The 24,650-nt window shown below is 41.8% G+C and overlaps 1 protein-coding gene across 1 annotated transcript in view; it reads left to right on the top strand.

The window, feature by feature from the left end:
* urod (uroporphyrinogen decarboxylase) overlaps nucleotides 1–23,586 on the top strand; it is a 51,585-nt gene extending 27,999 nt beyond the window's left edge. Inside the window, exons 8-10 of the mRNA XM_048539118.2 lie at nucleotides 14,721–14,821; nucleotides 23,116–23,182; nucleotides 23,276–23,586. Of these exons, the coding sequence (XP_048395075.1) occupies nucleotides 14,721–14,821; nucleotides 23,116–23,182; nucleotides 23,276–23,440 (333 nt within the window). The 3' untranslated portion in view covers nucleotides 23,441–23,586. The remainder of the gene's footprint in view (nucleotides 1–14,720; nucleotides 14,822–23,115; nucleotides 23,183–23,275) is intronic.
* Nucleotides 23,587–24,650: the final 1,064 nt, after the last annotated feature.

Below are 24,650 nucleotides of genomic sequence, written 5' to 3'. Positions count from 1 at the left end.
GGTGTCTTGCTGCATTTGTACATGGAAAACTTAAGTTTTCCAAAAGGTTGTGAAGCGCCTGAAGAAGCTAAACCTTGTGCAATCATCAGCAAACATTCCACTACTTAAGATGGAAGGGAGGTCATTGAAGAAGTAGCTGAAGATGTTTGGCCCGGGACATTATTCTGAGGAACTACTGCACTGATGTCCTGGAGCTGAGATGACTAACCTCCAATAACCATATCTTTTTGCCAGGTATGACTCTGACCAACAGAGAGTTTTCCCCTGATTCTCATTATCTCTAGTTGTTCTAGAGCTCCTTTATGCTGCAGTCTATCAAATGTGAGGTTGATGACTGGGGCCATCTCTCTCACCTCACTGAATAGTTTCTTCCATTCTACTCTGTCCATCTATCAATCTATTTATTTGTCCTCTCAATCTTCTCTAAAGAGAACAGCTCCAGCTTCTCCAGTCTGCCGTCCATCCCTGGAGACAGTTTGTTAACTTGTTTCAATATTCTCTCAATAGACTTAAAAGCTTTGCAAAGTAGTGCTCAGAATTGGACACACTGCTCCCATTGGTGCCAGGCAGTGATTTGTAAAGGTTCATTATTGCTTTCTTGCTTTTTTATTCTAAGCTTTGATTTATCAAAAGCTTTTTATCTATCTTCTAAATGGGTCCTGCTTCCTTCAACAATGTATACGCAAGTAGCTCCTGAACTCTGTTCTTGTGCCCGTTTTAAAACTGTACCTATCACTTTATATTGCCCGTCTTCTTTCTTTAAACAAAATGTATCATTTCACACATTGTGTTTAATTTGCCACATGTCCACCCATTTTGTCTTCCTTTCTATAGCCTCTTGAAGTTATCATTTATCCTCCTCACAGTACATAATACTCAAGTTTCATACAATTCACAAATTTTAAAAATTGTGTTGTGTACACCCGAGAAGAAAACTGGCTTCCTAACACCAGTGCCTGTGGAATACCATGGTACATTTTAATCCAAGAAAAAACAACCATCAACAGCTACATGTACACTTCTTTTTTTTTGGTCACTCAACCAATTCGTGTTCGTATTGGTCCTGCCCCCTTTTTGTTTCTTGGCCTCTATCTTTACCAACAAAGTTTATATGAACAGACCCACAAAACAGTTCACTCTGGAAAAAGCTGCATGTAAAATGGCTCAGGAATATAAATACAAATTTTGTTCAGAATATGGGCGGTGAATTGTTTGCAGTCTGGAAATTAGAAGTGTACCTGAGAACTGTGTTCTTCTGTTTCGAAAGGCTGTTTCACATCTGAGGGCCTCTATATTATTCCAGGAGTAAGCACTCTATTGCTATGAAAGCTCTCTGTTATCTTATCATCAAAGAAAACAGTTTCCTAACTATCAATCTTGTCCAAGAAAATGTTCATGTTTAGCATTTGGGTTTCATAGCAATATTATTACTGCTCCTTGTGTCATTATCTTCATCTATGGAATTAACATGGAAAGGGAAAGGAGCAGTTACTAGGGGTAGATATTTAACTGGGGAAAAGGAAACTATGACGCTATCAGGCAGGAGTTGGGAAGTACAGATTGGGAGCAACTGTTCCACAGAAGGGGCACAACAGACAATTGGAGGCTGTTTAAGGAGCAGTTGTTGTGAGTGATGCATAAGTTTGTTCCTCTGAGACAGGTAAGAAGGGGTAAGATTAAGGAGCCTTGGATGACAGGAGCAGAGGTGCATCTTGTCAAAAAGAAAAAGGCAGCTTACATAAGGTGGAGGAAGCAAGGATCTAGTACAGTTTTAGAGGATGACAGGCTTACTCGGAAGGAGCTCAAAAGTGGACTGAGGGGGGCCAGGAGGGGACACGAGAAACGCTTGGCAGGAAGGATTAGGGAGAACCCGAAGGCGTTTTACTCATACTTGAGGAATAAGAGAATGATCAGGGAGAAGGTAGGGCCGATCAGGGATAGCATAGGGAACTTGTGCGTGGAGTCTGATCAGATAGGGGAAGCCCTCAATGAGTTTTTTGCTTCGGTTTTCACTAAGGAAAGGGACCTTGTTGTGAATGAGAACTTTGCAGAGCAGGAAAACAGGCTTGAACAGATCAAGATTGAGGAAGTTGATGTGCTGGAAATTTTGGCAGACATTACGATTGATAAGTCCCCAGGACCAGACCAGATTTATCCTAGGTTGCTCCGGGAAGCGAGAAAGGAGTTTGCTAAGCCGCTGGCCAAGATCTTTGCTTCCTCACTCTCCACGGGAGTCGTACCGGAAGATTGGAGGGAGGCAAATGTTGTTCCTCTTTTCAAGAAAGGGAATAGGGAAATCCCTGGAAATTACAGACCAGTCAGTCTTACGTCTGTGGTCAGCAAGGCTTTGGAAAGAATTGTGAGGGATAGGATTTATGACTATTTGGAAAAGCATAGTGTGATTAAAGGGAGTCAGCATGGCTTTGTGAGGGGCAGGTCATGCCTTACAAATCTTATTGAGTTCTTTGAGGAAGTCACGAGGCAGGTTGACGAGGGTCAAGCAGTGGATGTGGTGTACATGGACTTCAGCAAGGCATTTGATAAGGTTCCCCATGGCAGGCTCATTCATAAAGTCAGGAGGTATGGGATACAGGGTGATTTGGCTGTCTGGATTCAGAATTGATTGGTTGACAGGAGGCAGAGAGTGGTTGTAGATGATAAGTATTCTGCCTGGAGGTCAGTGCTGAGTGGTGTCCCGCAGGGCTCTGTTCTTGGGCCTCTGCTCTTTGTAGTTTTTATAAATGACTTGGATGAGGAGGTTGAGGGGCGGGTTAGTATGTTTGCTGATGACACAAAGGTTGGAGGTGCCGTTGATAGTATCGAGGGCTATTGCAGGCTTCAGCGAGACATTGACAGAAAGCAGAGCTGGGCTGAGAAACGGCAGATGGAGTTCAACCTGGATAAATGTAAAGTGATGCATTTTAGAAGGTCGAACTCAAATGCTGAATATAGGATTAAAGGCAGGATTCTCGGCAGTGTGGAGGAACAGCGGGATCTTGGTGTTCAAGTGCATAGCTCCCTCAAAGTTGCCACCCAGGTGGATAAGGTTGTTAAGAAAGCATATGGTGTTTTGGCTTTCATTAACAGGGGGATCGAGTTTAAGAGCCGCGAGGTTATGCTGCAGCTCTACAAAACCCTGGTGAGACCACACTTGGAATATTGTGTCCAGTTCTGGTCGCCCTATTATAGGCAAGATGTGGAGGCTTTGGAGAGGGTGCAAAGGAGGTTTACCAGGATGCTGCCTGGACTGGAGGGCTTGTCTTACAAGGAGAGGCTGACTGAGCTCGGACTTTTCTCTCTGGAGAGAAGGAGGAAGAGAGGTGACCTGATGGAAGTGCACAAGGTAATGAGAGGCATGGATAGAGTCGAACGCAAGACACCTTTCCCCAGGGCAGGATTGACTGCCACGAGGGGTCATAATTTTAAGGTGTTAGGAGGAAGGTATAGAGGAGACGTCAGAGGGAGGTTCTTCACCCAGAGAGTTGTGAGCGCATGGAATAGTTTACCAGTGGTAGTCGTGGAAGCGGAGTCATTAGTGACATTTGAGCGACTGCTGGACATGCACATGGACAGCATTGAATTGAGGGGAATGTAGGTTCGGTTATTTTATTTTTGGATTAGGATTATTCCACGGCACAACATCGTGGGCTGAAGGGCCTGTACTGTGCTGTACTTTTCTATGTTCTATGTTCTAATATACAGCATTTTAATTCACCTTTTTAATAAGATTTTCGTTCAAATCTAGTGACTTCATTTTTTTTCACAGAAAGATTGATTTTAAAAATATTACTGTACTTTATCATGGTTCCCATCATTTTGTCGCACCTTAATTCTGATCTGTCTCTTATGCCATCTCCATCCAAGTCTGTTCTTCCATGCCATTACTATCCAGCTCTTGCCATCCCAGTCCCTCGAACCGATCTTATCCTAATCCAAATGGAATTAGTTTTCCAGACTGCATGCTTTGTTGTTGGGATCTCCCTGTCTTGTGCTGTTTGTTTTTCCCACTGTTCAGCTGCACTAGCATCACATGCTCCAGTCCTCCTCGTGCTCTGTGCCCCTTCACGTGTAGCAGGAAGTGCCCACCAAATAAACACGTCAATGCACACTCCCCTTCCATTGACCAATCAAAACAATCCCGGCAGACAAAGCACAGGTGTTGTTGTAGATGGTGATGACTACACCATAAAGTCATCATCAGTCATGTTGCCAGATCTGAAACATGTAATGATGAAATGTCAAAGGAGTTTAGTTGTTGCTCTTTGGGATTGAATTTAGAATGGGTTCAAATGTACAATAGAATCCATTGGTTTGACATGAGGATATTGTTATTTCTGGTGTTAGGAAGTAATTAAAATGTTAGGAATCAAATATAACTTGAATGGAAGACAGGATGACAAAAGTCATGATGGCCCAAAGTAAAGGGAGAGTATAATTTGACTACTACCTTTTTGTTTAGAAAAGGTGATGGATCTAGAAGAATATAAATGGAATTAGAATGATCAATAACTGCCTCCTAAGAAAAATGGGAACCGGGGTATGATCTGAAACTGTTGAACTCAAACTAAGGCTGGAAATCAGTGATGTGCTGAACTGAAATATGAAGTGTTGCTCATTGAATACGCTTTGAGTTTTGTTTGCAGGGTGCTGGGGAAAGGAGGTCAGGCAAGTGGGGCAGCAAATTAATCCTGGGATTATTGCTGTGTATTATCATCACTGAGTGGAGCTGCAGCAAACAGTATAGCAGTTGCTGTACTCCCTTTGTTGATAACCCTATATGAGTAGGATTAGTTTTGGCATGAAATAATAGGTAGAAATGGTCTCAAAAGGCATGCATTTGTAGGTGATGCTTTTGGATTTTGTGGGCTTCAGGAGGAAGACTGAGCATTTTTTTTCCTGTTTATCCAATTCTGTTTTTAAACCTGGTTTAAAATTTTTTGCAAAATGTGTTTTGTTACAGTGACGCTTCAGTATGAACACAAGTCCTTTGTCCCGTAGCTATATTTGAACAAAAGCGCTCATTAATGGTTTTAACTATGCTCGTAACACTGCTATAGTTTAAGTCTGTTGTGTGCTCTTGTTGCTCAAGTATTTCATAGAATCCCTTCACAGTGAAAACAGGCCATTTGGCCCAATAAGTCCACACCGATCCTGTGGATAATATCCCCCTATCCTATCACGGTAACCCTGTGTTTCCCATGGCTAATGCACCTAACCCACATATCCCTGGGCACTATGATCAATATAGCATGGCCAATCCATCCACCTTGTGCATCTTTAGACTGTGGGAGGAAACTGGAGCACCCAGAGGAAACCCATGCAGACACGGGGAGAATGTGCAAACTCCACACAGTTGCCTGAAGTTGGAATTGAACCTGGGTCCCTGGTGCTGTGAGGCAGCAGGGCTAACCACTGAACCACTGTGCTGCAGTTCTGTTTTGATGAGGCTCATTTTATACGGTATTATGCTCTGTTACAATGTGTCACAGTTAGTTTGAGTAATTTTCTCTGTTTCCTTGTACTGTTGAACTTGAGCGTGCCATTCCAGCCTTGAGTCTGGCAGATTGTATTTTATGTCTTTCTTCACATGTCCACTAGATGTCATCACCTCCCTTAGAGGGGTCAATAGTTGAATCTCTTAACTCTCCAGGTGATTGTTTTGCTTACCTCTCAACTTTGGTGTCCTGCCAGCGTTTTGTCTCGTTTTCTCATTAATGATAAAAAGGTACTGCCAGCAATATTTAACTATTCACTGTGGCATTAGATTTGCGCTTCTCAAGGGCATTAGGTGTAGACTAAAAACGTTGACTCAGCCAACCACACGCACATCTCATGAATGAATTTTAAAAAGTCTTATCTTTTCAAAACTACCTGTAATCTCACTAGATTTTACAGTAATTTTAGTTCACAATGCTACCTGAGCTCGGTGGACAGAGCGTCAGACACAGGTTACGGATTATAAACACATTGAATTTCTGGAGTCAGCACATGGCCAGATTTGTCACAATGCAGCCTGATCATCTGATCAGCCAAGAGATCATCTTTCAAAATGTGCTACTACTGAACTTGTTAACCAATAATTATTTGTTTTCTTAGTAAATGTTGCTATAACCATCAGAGCATATTCTGCTTGCTGCATTTTGCACCATAGGGGACGGAAATAGCACATGTTGATGGCGAGGCACTTTATTTTGGCCATTTCTGTTTATATTAATCCAGTTCCGTCTGGCTGCTGGAACTTTGATCAATGTATAAGATGCATAAAATTTATGGGAAAAGGTTGAACAAAATATAAAAAGTTACCATTAATTAGAAATCTGTTCTTGCTTATAGTTTATAAGGGTTTAATGGTTAATTACTTGAATCCTAATCTACTGCTCTTATGAAACAACATTGCGCACACACTGTCATTCTAATGGGAAAATAAGTTTCCTATATTAATTAACCCATACAACAGTTGTTTGCATTTCAATTTATTGTTTCTAACTATTTTGATTTCCAACTGAATAATTACTTGAGAGATTAGAATGCAACTTTTACGTGCTTGCTTTGACCATAATTACTTTTACTTTTAACTTTTCTGTTTCTCAATCTTCAGAACTCTTGTTCTGCACTGTGTGAACTCTGTGTGCTGAAAAGATACTTCTATTCTTGTTTTCTTCTGATGCACTAAATGGTGAGTTTCTCTTGGTGAATTTGGTGCTGGAATTATAAGAGTTGCGCAGAAAAGGCATGGAATAATGCTACAAAACAGCGATAACACATTTCAGAAATTGGACATCAATTGAGTATTAGCTGAGTGAACTTTTGCTACTGAAAACTTTGATTTAAATGTAAGATGTGGAATTGATATGAGGAGCTCTAATACCCAAATGGGTGGCATCTTCAAGAGCCCTGCTAACTTGCTTTCTTGTGTCTTGTGCGGCCAGTGAAGATCTGTCCTCAATGCTGTACGCACACCGATGTGTGCACGCAGAAGTGCTTGATGCAGATGTGCACTACAGACTGCCTGACAAGTGCACTCTCATCTTGGAGTACTTATGGTTACTGAACAACTACCTTTGGTGTCACTACTTCTGCATTTGTTGGTCCCTTGTGGAATCACCTTCCTTCTATAAAGTTGCAGCGTTTTCAGAAACCCTTGAGGAATACTCATTCCCCAACTTTTTTTGTGTGCAATTTGAATCTTAGCAGCAGCTAAGAATTATTAAAATATATGGATAGAAGAATCACATTCAAAAATTGTAGATTACTTCACAAATGTAATTTCCTTTTGTAGTAAAATTCACCAGTAGCAGAAGTTTCCATTTCCTTTTTAAGAACTATATTTACAGTTCCAATCTGGACTGCCCTGTGCATAAGATTCCAGTCCCATACTCTGCCTGACTCCTGAAGCTGTCAGTACAATAGGGATGGGGTATAAATACTGCCATTGTAATATCATTCCAGGAATAGTTAATGAGGCTTCTGATCATAATCAGGGAGTTTAATGTTAGAAATGGAATACTTGCCATGTGGGCATGTGCTTGACAGCATTAAGAACTCACTGATCAGGTAATGGAATGGTAGTATCCTGTTCTCTTTGCTTTGCCTGGAAAATATGTTTCAATTCTAATTTTCAAAAGCACTAGCAACAGTGATGGATTTTCATTTGTCAGTGCCTAGGTGTGAGATTACCAATTAAGGGCCCTACCCAGAACTAGATTGAAACTGTTCAAGCTCATTTTGCACGGGATCTTTATGGCAGGACATCGGAAGAGATTTCATCACCAGTTTGGGTTGAATTTGAACTCCAGTCAGAAGTGAAAGACAAGTGCCTAACCCAGATTTTATTTTGTGTGATTTTGTTGCTGCACAGCAGATGCTGAATTACGCAAATTCAGATAAATCAATCTTTTATTCTAAATTTAAATCTGATAGAGGACCTTAAATCCCAATATCAAGTTTTGATTCAATTGCTGGGGATTGGTCTGAGGATTGCTTTTCCACTCCTGGTGCAGAACATTCTGTATGGCTGCTTTGATTCCAGTAGACATTTTAATACATCTGCGTGTTCTCTCTAATCTGTTCTGTGATCTGTGTTGACCTCCTCTGGATTGGTGTTTGTGTGTGTGTGTGTGTGTGTGTGTGTGTGTATATACAATACCTCAGTTGTAATGCTAGAATTACTCACTTATGCATACATTCAGGACAGTATTCTGTTTAATTCATGTTGAATGTTTAAAGGGAAATTGGATTGTTGTATAAAAGGCTCCACAATCTAAAATTATTTGCTCTGAAGAGTTTGATTAAGTTTTTTTTCATTGTCTGTGCATATGTGTCTGTATGTGCCCTTCATGACTGTTTACTGGCTAAAGTGTCTTATCCTTAGGCTGGATTAGTTCCACCTGTGGTATGTTGCAGTTATCCGTTTGCTCACTGAGCCAATAGTTCTGTGATGTGCATATGTTTTGTTACCATTCGAGGCAACATCATCAGTGTGACCTCTAATTGAAGCGTTGGTGTTCTGCTGTATTCTAACTTTATATGAACCTCTGGTGTGGTGGGTCTTGTCACTTCCAGTTCTGTTTTTCAGCAGCAGTCTCTGCACGAGGTCTGTTTCTATGTGTTTGTTAATGGAGTCCCGTGTTGAGAACCAGGCCGCCAAAAATTCCCTTGTACATCTGGTGTTCACTTGTCCAAGTTGAACTGTTGGCCGTCTTTCCGTGTATCAAGACACATGAATACTGGTTGTGTCTTTTTACTGCCAGCTGGTGTTCGTGTATCCTGGTCATCAGTTTCCTCCCCGTTTTGTCCAATGTAATTTTTATTGCATTCGTTGCAAGGGATTCTGTATATCACATGCGTCCTGTTTACTGTCGGTATGGGGTCTTTCGTCTTTGAAAGCATTTCATGCAGCGTTGATGTAGGTTTGTGCACAACCATGATCCTATGCAGTCTAAGCAGTCTGGTTGTCATTTCTGGTATATTTTTTGGTGTAGGTAGAGTTACTAGTGTCTTCTCTTGTACCACGTCCTCTGACTGTCGCTTGTTTTGTAGGCAGCAGCATACTTTATGCCATTTTGAAGATAAAAAGACAGGACAGAACTTCACACGTAGAGGTACTTGGGCTGTTTTGGGTTTCTGCTCATTCAGGTGCTACAGGAACAGAAACCTCCATGTTATCAGCACTACCTATCAAACCAGGTCATTCCCCTCAATTCACTGCTGTCCATGTGCATGTCCAGCAGTCGCTTAAATGTCACTAATGACTCCGCTTCCACGACTACCACTGGTAAACTATTCCATGCGCTCACAACTCTCTGCGTGAAGAACCTCCCTCTGGCATCTCCGCTATACCATCCTCCTAACACCTTTAAAACTATGACCCCTCGTGGCAGTCAATCCTGCCCTGGGGAAATGTCTCTGGCTATCGACTCTATCCATGCCTCTGGCTATCGACTCTATCCATGCCTCTCATTACCTTGTACACTTCCATCAGGTCACCTCTCTTCCTCCTTCTCTCCAGAGAGAAAAGTCCGAGCTCAGTCAGCCTCTCCTCGTAAGACAAGCCCTCCAGTCCAGGCAGCATCCTGGTAAACCTCCTTTGTACCCTCTCCAAAGCCTCCACATCTTTCCTATAATAGGGCGACCAGAACTGGACACAATATTCCAAATGTGGTCTCACCAGGGTTTTGTAGAGCTGCAGCATAACCTCGCGGCTCTTAAACTCGATCCCCCTGTTAATGAAAGACAAAACACGATATGCTTTCTTAACAACCTTATCCACCTGGGTGGCAACTTTGAGGGAGCTATGCACTTGAACACCAAGATCCCGCTGTTCCTCCACACTGCCGAGAATCCTGCCTTTAATCCTATATTCAGCATTTGAGTTCGACCTTCTAAAATGCATCACTTTACATTTATCCAGGTTGAACTCCATCTGCCGTTTCTCAGCCCAGCTCTGCATTCTGTCAATGTCTCGCTGAAGCCTGCAATAGCCCTCGATACTATCAACGGCACCTCCAACCTTTGTGTCATCAGCAAACATACTAACCCACCCCTCAACCTCCTCATCCAAGTCATTTATAAAAACTACAAAGAGCAGATGCCCAAGAACAGAGCCCTGCGGGACACCACTCAGCACTGACCTCCAGGCAGAATACTTACCATCTACAACCACTCTCTGCCTCCTGTCAGCCAATCAATTCTGAATCCAGACAGCCAAATCACCCTGTATCCCATACCTCCTGACTTTATGAATGAGCCTGCCGTGGGGAACCTTATCAAATGCCTTGCTGAAGTCCATGCACTGCTTGACCCTCGTCAACCTGTCTCGTGACTTCCTCAAAGAACTCAATAAGATTTGTAAGGCATGACCTGCCCCTCATAAAGCCATGCTGACTCCCTTTAATCACGCTATGCTTTTCCAAATAGTCATAAATCCTATCTCTCACAATTCTTTCCAAAGCCTTGCTGACCTCAGACGTAAGACTGGTCTGTAATTTCCAGGGATTTCCCTATTCCCTTTCTTGAAAAGAGGAATAACATTTGCCTCCCTCCAATCTTCCGGTACGACTCCCATGGAGAGTGAGGAAGCAAAGATCTTGGCCAGCGGCTTAGCAAACTCCTTTCTCGCTTCCCGGAGCAACCTAGGATAAATCTGGTCTGGCCCTGGGGTCTTATCAATCTTAATGTTTGCCAAAATTTCCAGCACATCAACTTCCTCAATCTTGATCTGTTCAAGGCTGTTTTCCTGCTCCTCAAAGTTCTCGTTCACAACAAGGTCCCTTTCCTTAGTGAAAACCGAAGCAAAAAACTCATTGAGGGCTTCCCCTATCTGATCAGACTCCACTCACAAGTTCCCTACGCTATCCCTGATCGGCCCTACCTTCTCCCTGATCATTCTCTTATTCCTCACGTATGAGTAAAATGCCTTCGGGTTCTCCCTAACCCTTCCTGCCAAGCCTTACTCATGCCCCCTCCTAGCCCTCCTCAGTCCACTTTTGAGCTCCCTCCGAGCAAGCCTGTAATCCTCTAAAGCTCTGCTAGACCCTTGCTTCCTCCACCTTACGTACGCTGCCTTTTTCTTTTTGACAAGAAGCACCTCTGCTCCTGTCATCCAAGGCTCCTTAATATTATCCCTTCTTACCTGTCTCAGAGGAACAAATTTATACATAACTCGCAACAACTGCTCCTTAAACAGCCTCCACATGCCTGCTGTGCCCTTTCTGTGGAATAGTTGCTCCCAATCTGTACTTCCCAACTCCTGTCTGATAGCATAATAGTTTCCTTTACCCCAGTTAAATATCTTCCCCTGGTAACTGCTCCTTTCCCTCTCCATGGCTATGGTAAATGTGAGGCTGTTGTGGTCACTGTCGCCAAAGTGTTCTCTCACCACGAGATCTGACACCTGTCCTGGCTCATTGCCGAGCACCAAATCCAAAATGGCCTCCCCCCTCGTCGGCCTGTCCACATACTGAGTAAGGAAACCCTCCTGAACACACCTGACAGAAACTGCTCCATCCAAACCATCTGCACTAAAGGAGGTTCCAATCTATATTGGGAAAGTTGAAGTCACCCATAACAACAACCCTGCTACGTTTGCACTTTTCAACAATCTGCCGGCCAATGAGTTCTTCGATCTCCCTACTGCTATTTGGGGGTCTGTAGAAAACCCCCAGTGAGGTGACTGCTCCCTTGCTGTTCCTAACTTCCACCCATAGTGACTCAGTTGACAAACCTTCCTCGGCAACCTCAGCCCATACCACCTCAGTAGATGAGTCCTTAAAGGTTCTTTCAGCCGCCGATATACTGTCCTTGACCAACAAAGCCACACCCCCCCCTCTTTTACCACCTTCCCTGACCTTAATGAAAGATCTAAACCCTGGAACCTGCAACATCCATTCCTGACCCAGCTCTATCCATGTCTCCGAAATGGCCACAACATTCGAAGTCCCAGGTACCTATCCAAGCTGCAAGCTCACCTACCTTATTCCGGATACTCCTGGCATTAAAGTAGACACACTTCAATCCAGCTTGCTGTCTGCCAGCACACTCCTGTGACACTGAGGTCCTGACCATGTCCTCCCTACACTCGTCCTCCTGTGTACTAGGACTACACCTCAGTTTCCCATCCCCCTTCTGAGCTAGTTTAACTCCACCCGAAAAGCACTAGTGAATTTCCCACCCAGGATATTAGTGCCCCTCTGGTCCAAGTGGAGACCATCCTGTTCGTAGAGGTCCCACCTTCCCCAGAATGAGCCCCAATTGTCCAGGTACCTGAAGCCCTCCCTCCTGCACCATCCCTGCAGCCACGCGTTCAGCTGAAATCTCTCCCTGTTCTTTGTCTCGCTATCACGTGGCATGGGTAACAAACCAGAGATGACCACTCTGTCTGTTCTAGCTGTCAACTTCCACCCTAGCTCCCTGAAATCCTGCCTGACATCCCTATCCCTCTTTCTACCTATGTTGTTGGTGCCTACGTGGACCATAACTTGGGGCTGGTCACACTCTCCCTTCAGAACCCCAAAGACACGATCCGAGACATCACGGACCCTGGCACCTGGGAGGCAACACACCAGTTGTGAGTCTCTTTCGTTCCCGGCAAACCTTCTATCAGTCCCTTTAACTATTGAGTCCCCAGTGACTATCACTCTCTTGCTATCCCCCCTTCCCTTCTGTGCAAGAGGGACAGACTCTGTGCCAGAGACCTACACCCTAATGACATGAGAGAAATGACAAAAACAAGGCCGGAAGGGATACATAATTCCTGAGTATTATCTCTAACCACCATCCTACCTGTCTCTCATACTTACCATTCACCTGATTCTAGCTTAACACGCATTACTCCATTCCTTTGGCCCACAATAAGTATCATTCCGGAACTAGGGGAAAAAACTAAAAGCCCAAACACCAATAACAGACACAACAGGAAACACAAAGCACTTTATGCATGAAACACTGACTATTGAGTTTTGGAGTCATGCACTGTGATACCTTTCAGATTTAAAGAGAATAACAGCATTCCCATACATCTTTAAAAACAAAGGACCATTTACCTATCTATTCATTTTCAAAAGCTCCCAGGAGTCATCTTGAACTCCTGTTCAATGGCAAATCAATGTTCACAAAGCTATGTTAAAGGTACTGCATAAGTTGTAGCTTAGTTTAGTTAGCCTGTAATGTGGCAAACAGTTAATCTGCTGCTTGATCTCTGCTAATGCCACACATGAACTAACAAGTTTTGATTGTATGTTTCAGAGATAATTTTGTCATCTCTCCTTACTGTGCTAAATAATGAAGCAGTGAATGTAGCTAATTGCACATAGAGTGCTGCTTTTGGAATTTAAAGGCTTGTCTATGTACAGTGGTGTATTTTAGAACTGTACACAATCAAGTGTCAAAAAGTTTTTTTTTAGTTGTATACTGAATGGAAACAACGCTGTTGGTATTAACCACAATAGGGAGAGCTGAGGTGGAGTCAGTGACTTAGTTGATGGAATGGAAAATTTAGTTCATAAACCAAAATTTAGTAGAACATTTTTAGGCATGAAAGGCCAGCAATTTTCCCCAAGTTGTTGGGATAGATGGGAGATGGTGGGCAATGACAAGAGTCCTGATTTATTGGGATCTTTGTATACATCTTTCTCTATCACTGGAGATTTGCTCAGTGCACTGCTAGTTCCCACGAAATACAAAATATCTCTATCTTATCACTCCAATCAGACCAGAAGTCAAGATTCTACACTGCTTGGGAACTGATATCAGTTTGATTGTACTGTGTGCTGATTATACTAAGGCGGTAAAGATTGTTCTTTAAGAATTTGTAAAAGTGATATGATTCTGGGCAAGTTTTGCAGAGTGTTTGCATTTGTCCCCTTTTTAACTACTGGAAAATTTTGGAGTGCACTTATTGAAGACCCATCTACATGCACACCTGGTACAACAGAGGATGTTTGAGTTGCACCACACTGATTCTCAACTGTGTAGCCTTTGTATCTGAAAGATGGACTGATCAGAGGACCCAAGGAGGAACTGTTCAGATTTGTGCTTTGTCTTCTGATGGGTTGAGAGCTACCTCTACCTCCATTAGATAGTTGATCAACTTTCAACATCGAGGCAATACAAATCAAGCTTGGCCATCATGTCCCACTATATTTTACTCTATGGTTTAATTTTGGTGAACCATGCTGTATCCCTTCCAAGTCCAGTACTTAGTTGCTGAGATGTGGTGCCAGAATTAAATATCAGGTCTTAACCTCTGCCTCATTTTGTTTACTTTCTTTTTCACAAGTTTTGGGTTTTCTCCCGTTTTGCATTTTGTTTTGCTTTTTGATAGCAGATGTTTTAATGGTTCTGCCTTTTGCAACTCCTTGATATTCCGCTTTCATTTTTTCACTTATCCCTTCACCACCCTCTTTAGTTTTGCACCAGGAACCCCCTAGTGTCATTGAATCTCTTTAGCCTTCCATCCCAGCCTAAACGAGACATTCCTCTTTGTTCTTTTTCCCCATCCTCTTGCTTTCATTGCTTAAAAACCTATAACACCACTTACATTCCCAGGTTCTGAAAGGTGAACAGCCTGAAACATTATTCTATCTCTATCTCCACATATGCTACCAGATCTCCTGAGTATGTCCATCGTCTGCAGTGTTTTGCTTCTGCTTTATAGTTGGTTGTTTGAACATGAAGTTTGCTTATTCTACAAATAACTTATTTCAATCTGTTTTATCCTCCAGATTATTTTTGCAAAGGATGCCCATTATGCCTTGGAAGATATTTCACAGTCTGGATATGACGTGGTGGGGTTGGACTGGACCATTCAGCCTAAAGTTGCACGGTATGCTCAGCATTATTTAACCATAATTTATCTGACAAGCTACCATTAACCCAGAGCGTGCAAATAATGATTTAAAATCAAATTATTGAGTACGACAGTACTATTTTACAGTCACCTTTCCATGAAGAAATGCAAGAATGAATGTTCTGCATAAATTTATTCCACATGTTGCATCGTTCCTGACTGGGTATTACTGATTTCTGACACACAGTTACGCTTATAACTGGTCACACTATTGAAAGATGGAGTCTCATAAGTGTGATGTTGCCCAGCCATAGCGGACAATGATTGGATTTGTGTATTAGCTATGCTCAGTACTGTACCTCTACAAACAGAAATCAAAGCTGAGGGTAAAGGGCTTAGATACTGGAGAGTAATGGTTACTTTGGCATCAAAGGCATGCTTGTGCAAATCAGTGGCTGCAGAAATATGTACTGAATGGTAGGCCAAAGGTTAGGCATTTTAAACTTTCAATATTCAGCTGTAAATTACTGAGCAGAGAATTTTCCTACAGGCAGGTGCATTGTGAAGTAAGGCTTGAATGAAATGGGAAGAAGAGTTGGTTAAATATGCCCCCCTCTTTCTATTACTCATCACATTCTCCACCCTGTTCCAAGTTCCTTACTTAGCCCATTTCTCTTTTTTGTTAAAGTTAATTTTGGAAGCTTCCAATTCTCCTTTCCCTGCCACCCCACCCACCAAATGCTCACCTCACCCAGAGGATCGTTTGCCCTTCACTTGTTTATACAAGAGAGAAGGAGGAATCACCAATGAACCACCCTCATGTACTCCCTAGTCCAGATTGTCATTATCTGAGGCCTGGACTGCAGGCACCATCCTAAATTCTGTACAAAAATGGCTCAGGAGTAAGTATGAGGAGGAATGAGGGGAGATCTTATAGAAACGCATAAGATTACGAAGGGAATAGATAAAGTCAAGGCAGGGAGGCTGTTTCTGCTAGCAGGTGAAACTAGGACTCGAGGGCATTGCCTCAAAATAAAGGGAAGCAGATGTCGGACTGAGGTCAGGAAGAACTTCTTCACCCAAAGGGTTGTGAATCTGGAATTCCCTGCCCAGTGAAGCGGTTGAAGCTACCTCACTGTTTTTAAGGCAAGGCTAGATAAATTTTTGAACAGTAAAGGAATTAAGGGTTATGGTGAGTGGGCGGGTAAGTGGAGCTGAGTCTCAAAAAGATCAGCCATGATCTTATTAAATGGCGGGGCAGGCTTGAGGGGCCAGATCCCTACTCCTGCTCCTGGTTCTTATGTCCTAGTGAAGTATGAAGATGAGTTGAGAAATGTGGGAGAAAATAAAAGATTAAACAGGATAAAAATAGAGAATAAAAGGGCTTTGTTGAAATAGCTTTGTTGTTGAAGCATAGTAAATATTTTAATTATTCCATTCAACAAGAATACTAAAGACTAGTGAACATCAAGGGGTCCTTTTGAGTGATAGGCCCTGTATATATTTTGGGGGGGAAAAAACTTGAATTACAACAGAATGGACTCTTTCTGCTTTTGTTAGATAAGTGCTTTGTGTTCAGAAAACAATAATGATGAGATAAGACATCTGTGTAGGAAACACTGAAATATTTATTCAACATTTTAACCCATTCTGGACTTGAATTTTGAGAACAGGCATTAGCCAGTCAAATAACCATTAACATGGGAGTTAAAACATATACATGTCCATTTATGGGTTGCAAATCAATTCTTATTACAGCCTTCATTGGCAATAATCATTAGCACTTAATATAAAAGGCAGCACGGAGACAGCCATTCCATGAAGCAGACCCAACCTTTTCCCCTCAATGTAAAATTGAAACCATGTAGACTATTTAGAAGAAAACCCAATGAGTAACATTCCTTATTTATTTCTGCATGAGGAGGAGAGATGAAATTATAAAATGCAGTTACAAGTGGGATCTGCTGAAATATGAAGCACTCAATTAGGTCACTTAATTACTACCTGGAATTATTGGAATGCATGAAACATTGTTGTATCCCTGTTTCAAAAGTATATCATGCTGTGCATGATCACTGACCATATATTAATCCTTTCCCATAAGGTTGTGAAGGAGTGGCCCTGCAGGAAGTCTGACAGCCCTAGTAGCAGCAATTAGCAGCAGATTCAAAAAGTATCTTGTACTTTGTAACAGCTTTAAAGTAGACATCTCAAGACATTTCATGGGAAAAGCTGATGCAGAGTGGAAGAAGAGCCAGTGGTGATGTGGAGTTTGATGGTGGAATTTGATGATGGAAGTTGCGCTCTGAGCCAGTAGCCACAAAGTTAGAGTGGAATTGGGTGGAATCTGGGAGATCCTGATAGTGGATATGCAATTGATTGTGGAGTTGGAGGTAAAGGTGCAGAGATCAAAACTTGTGTAAAAATTTTTAAGTGCATTGGAGCTGTTTTGGCCAACATTTATCCACGTGCATCAACCTTAAATACTCCGTGGTTCATCTTGTTTCTGTGCTCTAATTGTATGCAAACAGACATGTTTTCCTACAAAATAATAGGGCCTTCAGACAAGTTTTCAATGTTGAATGTGTAGATTGTTACTGTTGATTTTTGGCCTGCACTTCAAATAGTAATTCATTGGCTTTGAAGCCTTTTGCAATGTCCAATACATGAAAGAAACAATGAAAATGCACGTTGGTCTATCTTGTTCCGCTTAACAGGAACCTTCAAAAGGGCATCTCTGTACGGTCCTATTGAATGTTTCTGTTTCTGAACAAATGATTCCTGTGGACTGTCTCTGAAAAGCTAACTAAAGCCACCTTGTAATGAATTGTAGTTTAATTTTGTTGTGCATACTAGGAACTTGCTTCTGCCTGCTGAAACCTCTTTTGTTTGTACATCTGCAATGAAAGAACATTTCATTGTGTTATTGTGGGTTGAATTTAAATCCAAGCTGCATTTTGCAGTTTTCCAACTAAAATGCTAGGCCCCTCCTGCAAATTATTGGTTGTTAGAATGAAATATCGCTCTTCAGAGAAAGGAACAATTTCCGGATGAGCAAGAAGTGGGGATTCAAAGGTGCATTGCATCAAGCTGTGCTGCTTGAGCATCCTGTATGATTCACTTCACATTCTGATTTGTGTTTTTTGAGTCTGATTGGTTCTCTGCCCTTCTTGCTTGCCTTTTGAAGATCATATTTAGACTGTGATCATAGGTCCCAGCTGTATAATTAGTCAGTGAGGCACAACTGTAAATATATGTCACTGTTTGGTTACTTAATGGCCTCTCAACATTTCTGGGAGCCATTACCAAGTGAATTGAGAAGTTTTCTAAATAAACACAACTGCTGCCAAATGCAGTATTGTGAAGGTGTGTGCACTTGTAAAACAGCCGTCCTGAACAGCTGTTTTTTTTATGGAGCACATTCAGGAAATGTGCTGTGTGGTAGGCTGGGTCATAGCTGGGAAGGAGAGGTGGTTGTTAGGAATGATTCACAAAAATGAGACCTGTAATAATGTCCAAGTAGAAAATCAACAGCTTGTACCTGTTTTTCTTTGAACGCCCAAAGCTCCATATGATTTTTAAAGCAAATTTAATCTTTAACTGTAAACATTTGAAGGAAGAAATAGGCTCTGAAATTAATCACCGTTTACATGATGCACCCATTCAGCAAAACTCCGAAATGACAGTAAATCCGAGTTAAAATTGTTTCTGAAAATCACAACTTAGAATGAACCAGTTTCAAATCACGTTTTCCCATTAAAACCAGTGTAAAACCTGCACTTAGGTTCTATAGGACTTTCCTCATCTGTAAAAGAATTATGACATTATAACCTGTAAGTTGAAATATTTAACATTACTAAGTTCCTACTAAAATAGCTCAAATATGAAAGAAGTATTAGAACCTTCTACTTACCATACAATCACTGCCAATGTTACTCACCACTGATCCTATGTCCTGGACCTCCCACTCTTTGGAGAGGAATTGGGCTAGTGGTGTTATCGCTAGACTATCGATCCAGACACCCCAGTAATGTGCTGGAGACCCAGGTCTAATCCTGTCACAATATATATTGGAATTTGAATTGAATAAATATCTGTAATTAAGAGTCTAATGATGACCATGAAACAGCCATCAATTGTTGGAAAAACCCATCTGGTTCATGAATGCCCTTCAGCAAAGGACGCCAGTCCAGGTAAGGATAGCAGTTTGTGATTCAAGACCTACAGCAATGTGGTTGACTCAACTGCCCTCTGGGTAGTTAGAGATGCATAATAACTGCTGACTTAGCCAGTGAGGCCCACATAGCATGAATAAATAGGACAAATCCTGCTCGCTGCTCTTCCTGCTTCCTACAAACAATTTCTGTCTTTGACTTTCTGAACTGCAACCTCTGTCATTTCAAAACCAACTCTGCTATCTGTTCAGCCTATGACTTCTGCAGCTTCCTAACCCACCCACTTGCTGATCCATCCTTTTTTGCTGGTTCCCTCTCCTACGGGCTGTGGTGATGAACGACAAGTGGCAGGAGGCACGTTCTCTTCGAGTGGATTTGTGGGCAGCTTCAGTCCTTTTTTTAACCAATTTACTCAACAAAGAACTTAAATATGTTTGGGATGTTAAACCAGGACATGGGGAACAGTGAGCTGGACAATCAGAATTGGGAAATTCAGAGAGAGGGGGCTAACGATAGAGGATTGTTGGAGGATTGACAGGAAAAGAGATGGGTGAGGAAGCAGAAGAGATCATTGTAAAATGTGCCACTGTAGATTAATTTAGGGAGGTGTGATCGACACAGTTGGCCTCAGATAGGAAGTGGACAGCGAAGATTGAATGGCTGAATGTTATGAATGATTTAAGAATTGGAAACAGTAGGAAGTTAGATATTGAGGCTGGGGACAGTGGAGATTATGCTTGTAGAGGGATTCCAAGGTAAGAGTGATACTTTTAAATTTTTCTGGCACATGATAGCTCCCAGCAAGACTGTTTTCAGGGTTGATGTATGGATGGACCATCATACAGATTAGGATAGGACAGTAGAGTTTTGCTTAAGACTTAGTACATAGATGTTGGAAGGTGCAATGCTGGTGAAGAGAGCACTGGGATATTCAACATGGAATGCCCACCCTGTCAACTTGGGGAAATAGTGTTTAACTCCATATTGCTAAGCAATTTCAGGCTTTAACTAGTAAAGGTAAGGAAGGCATTAATGTAGTGGTAATATCATTGAACTCCAGACATTCAGGGTAATGATCTGGAGACCATGGATTGGAATCCCACTGTGGCAGATGGGGAATTTTGAGCTCAATTTTTTTTAAAAATTGGAATTTAAAAGCTAGTCCAATAGTGACCATGTAACTCGTGTCAAGAAGAAAAGCACGTTTGGTTCACAAATGTCCTTGAAGGAGAGAAGTCTGCTATGTTAACTTGCTCTGGCCTACGTGTAACTCCAGATCCACAGCAATGTAGTTGACTCTTAACTGCCCTCTGGCTCTAAGGGCCATTTCAGTCAGTTCAAGGGAAACTGGGGATGTCCCATACAAGAATCTCTTAAAAATTCTATAATTTTAAAGAAACAGAATGCCAAAGCAAGAGTTTATTGTGGAAAACAAAGACTGTGGAAAACAAAGACTGAATTCAGAGCACAAGTAGTTAAAATGTCTTCCAAAAAAATATTTTTCATAGTAACCAATAAGCCACACAATTTATTTTGAGGAAACAGTTTCCTTTGACTTCCTGACGTGATATTTGTATGTGGTTGAGGTGGTAATCTTGCTTACCACACACAGTCCACGCCAATTTCAGAACTGAGCTGTAAATTTAGTAATGCTGAACAAAATCAGCAGTAAAAGACTTCTGACTAACAATATGCATGATATCAGTCTTTTATAATGCAATTCTTTTTGTAGGCAAATTCACCACCACAATTGGGAATAAATATATTGCCAAATTATGGGTACGATCAGCCATCTCATGCCTCATTACAGTCTCTTCACCACTGCCAATACTTTAGAATCATAGAATCTCTACAGTGTGGAAGCAGGCCTCTTGGTCCATCAAGTCCACACCAACCCTCTGAAGAGCATCATATCTAGACCCATTCCATCCTTGTAACCTTGCATTTCCCATTGCTAAATCACCTAGCCTGCATATCATTGGACACTATGGGCAATTTAGCATGACCAATCCAACTAACCTGCACATCTTTGTACTGGGAAGAAATCGGATTACCGGAAAGGAACCCACGCAAACATGGAGAATTTCTATGTGGTAATTGCACAATCACTTGAGGGTGAAATTAAACCTGGGTCCCTGGTACTGAGACAGTAGTGCTCACCATTGAGCCACCGTGCTGTTTTATGCACACCTTGTTGCATCCGTAAAATATAACTTCTTCCTTTGCTTCATTGAAAATTTAAAAACATAGAAAATAGGATCCTGCACCACTCATTTATCTCCTGTCCACCTCTTACTATCTGACCAAATCTAGATGTAGCTTCTGGGGTAGGCAGAATTGAGGTCTCCAAATTCCTCTAGTAGAGAAATCAAAATAAATTTACATCTTTACTTAAAAGGTTGGTCCAAAACCAAAGCAGTTTTCATTGGCTGCTTAATCTACTTTATAAAATAAAGCAGCCAGAACAAGATATGTTCCAATGTATCTTGGAGTAGCTGTGACCCTCCAGGATCTTGGAGAGCAACCAATGCTATCATTGATGAAATAATAGTGATTCTATTGCTGAATGAGTCATCCTTTGCCTTGAACTAATGATATTGGGATATAAGTTCATGTAATGTCATTATAGAATCCCTACAGCGTGGAAGCAGGCCATTTGGCCCATCAAAGTCCACATTGACTCTCCAAACAGCATCCCACTGAAACACAACCTCCCTACCCCATTCCCATAACCCTGCGTTTCCCGTGGCTAATCCGTTTTGCCTGGCCGCAATGGGCAACTTAGCATAGCCAGTCCACCTAACCTGAACATCTTTGGACTATGGGAGGAAACCATAGCACCAGAAGAAAGCCATGCAGATACAGGGAGAATGTGCAAACTCCACACAGTCAGTGATATACAGCATGGAAACAGGCCCTTTGCTCCAACTTGTCCATACCACTCAGATAACCTATATAAATCTAGTCCCATTTTCCAGCATTTGGCTCAAATCCCTCTCAACCCTTCCTATTCATATACCCATCCAGATGTTTTCTTAAATGTTGTGATCATACCAGCCTCCACCACTTCCTCTGGCAACTCATTGCATACACGCACCACCCACTGCATGAAAAATTGACCCATAGGTCCCTTTTAAATATTTCTCCTTTCACTTTAAACCTATGCCCTCTAGTTTATGACTCCCCCACCCCAGGAAAAAGACCTTGCCTGTTTACTCTATCCATGGCTGTCATGAATTTATCAACCTCTAATAAGGCCACCCTTCAGCCTCCAACAGTCCAGGAAAAATAGTCCCAGCCTATTTAGCATCTCCCTACAGCTCAAACCCTCCAACACCTCATAAATCTTTTCTGAATCCTTTCTAGTTTCACAACATCCTTCTGATTAGGAAGACTAGAATTGCACGCAGTACTCCAAAAGTGGCCAAACCAATGTCCTGTACAGCTGCAACATGACCTAACAACTCCTGTATGAAATGCACTGACCAATAAAGGCAAGCATACCAAACACCAGCTTCACTGTCCTATCTACCTGCCACTCCACTTCCAAGGAACCGTGAACCTGCACTCCAATGTCTCTTGGAGTCTGCCGTCCAAGGGTGAAATTAAACCTGGGTTCCTGGTGCTGTGAGGCAGCAGTGCTAGCCACTGAGCCTACAAGGCAGCTGAAAATTTAAAGTCAATGAAGGAGATAAATCTGGAATTTAACAATAAGTGATATCAGTAATAGTGGCCATTTTACAAGCACTGAATTGTTGCCAATTTACTGGTCTTGTTCAGAGAAGGAAATCTGCTGCTATCTTTACCTGATTTGGGATATGTGCAACTTCAAACCCACAGCAATGTGGTCAACTCTTAACTGCTTTCTGGAAAGAATTAGCAAGCCACTGAGACTTCAAAAAGGGAGCAGCCAGGGAGGGGTGACAAGTCCCAGCATTGGTAGCCATTCCCACATCCTATGAATGAACATTAACTTATTTTGTCCCTTTATCCAAAAGAACACATCTTGCTCAAATCACAAATACTTGTAGATGACCTTGCTAAAGTGCTTTCATTGTGAATGTCTTTGAAAGTTTTCCCCACTTCCAAATGTTTAGCCTGAAGGAGAAATGGATGGAAATTTGCTAATGTTTGGACCTGTTCCTTCTCTTACAGTGAAAGAACTGGAAAGAAAGTAACCCTTCAAGGTAACATGGATCCTTGTGCACTCTATGCATCTAAGGTAATTAGCAGTAGAAGCAAAAAAGTTCTGCATTTAAGTCACAATTGAAGATGAATTTTGAATGTAATTATTTTACCTTATATTTAAACTTAGGATAAAATAAGCGAAACAGTGAAGAAGATGATTGATGAGTTTGGTACGCAGCGCTACATTGCAAATCTGGGGCATGGCATGTATCCTGATATGGATCCTGAACATGTGGCTACATTTGTGGATGCTGTCCATACACACTCACGACAGATATGCAAGAACAAATAGTACTATCAGTGCAGTATACCATTCTGTAGAAAGGATTCAACTGAGACACACACCAGCTTCCAGGAACAATGCGTTGAACTAGAACAGTTGCACTGATAGTCAATAGAATATGTTTTATATGAAATAAAGACTTTATTTCAACTGAACCTGTGTCATTTTGGTTTGGGAAAGACCGATTACTCTCCAGAGTTACCGGGGCATGAATATAACTGTGGCAGAAAGGTAGTCAATTTGATCTATCTATGTAGGTCACGCCATTGTTTTTTTTTTATATCAGCCCGTTCAGGGATATTCTTACACACCTCTAGAGCAGGTGGGACTTCAACACAGGCCTCTCCTGGCTTAGAACTAGGGCTACCATTGTGTCAGAAGAACCTTTAAAAGAAGCAATTGCAAGTCAGTCTTGTATTTGTACAGAGTGATTTTCTAATCACCTAGTTCATGCAATATTATTACATGCCTCTGGAACAGGTGGGACCTCCCAGCCCAGAGGTAGGGACACTATTGTTAATATGTCATTAACAGCCAACAAACCAATTTTGTATCTCCCTCTGCACTCTGCTGTTTCTCACATAGAGACTGGAATAGAACATTTGGAAGGAGGTTGACATACTGAACTGAAATACTGGCACATTGTGACTCTTATTGATTTATTTAACGTTTCTCCTGCCCTTTCCATCACATGTACTATAAGATTCTTTTTGTCCACAGCTATTAATGCTATTCCACAAAAAACTAGAACTTCATTCAGAAAATGAAGAAGGGTCCCAACCCAAAACGTCAGCTTTCCTGCTCCTCTGATGCTGCCTGGCCTGCTGTTTTCCTCCAGCTCTACACTGTGTTATGAATGCATCTAAGTTTTGTTTATAAACTGGCAGATATGTGAAATCTAGAAATTCCATTTGGCTTTACTATGCTTGAGTCATTACTTGGGGGAAGAAAATACCTGAGACTAGGGCTGGATATTGCATACCCGTGTGGGTGTGATTTTAGTTGAGGAGGATGGTGCATAATTTTGTCAAGTGGCTAATCCACTACCTCCTAGCCATACCTAAGCTCACTCCCAGAATAGAGGCTCAGCAGGTACCACAATTGGCAGCCTATCCACCAAATACAAATAAATACTTAAAGGTTAATTTAGCATGGTCAGAAGTTTTTTGTGTTTAAAACAACAGGAAGGAAGGTGTTACCATCTTTAGACTTGGGGGGG

The sequence above is a fragment of the Stegostoma tigrinum genome, chromosome 8 (genome assembly GCF_030684315.1).
Source record: "Stegostoma tigrinum isolate sSteTig4 chromosome 8, sSteTig4.hap1, whole genome shotgun sequence".
Classification (NCBI taxonomy): domain Eukaryota; kingdom Metazoa; phylum Chordata; class Chondrichthyes; order Orectolobiformes; family Stegostomatidae; genus Stegostoma; species Stegostoma tigrinum.
The sequence above is the reverse complement of the archived record's forward strand: the minus strand, read 5'-3'. Positions and strand labels throughout refer to the sequence as shown.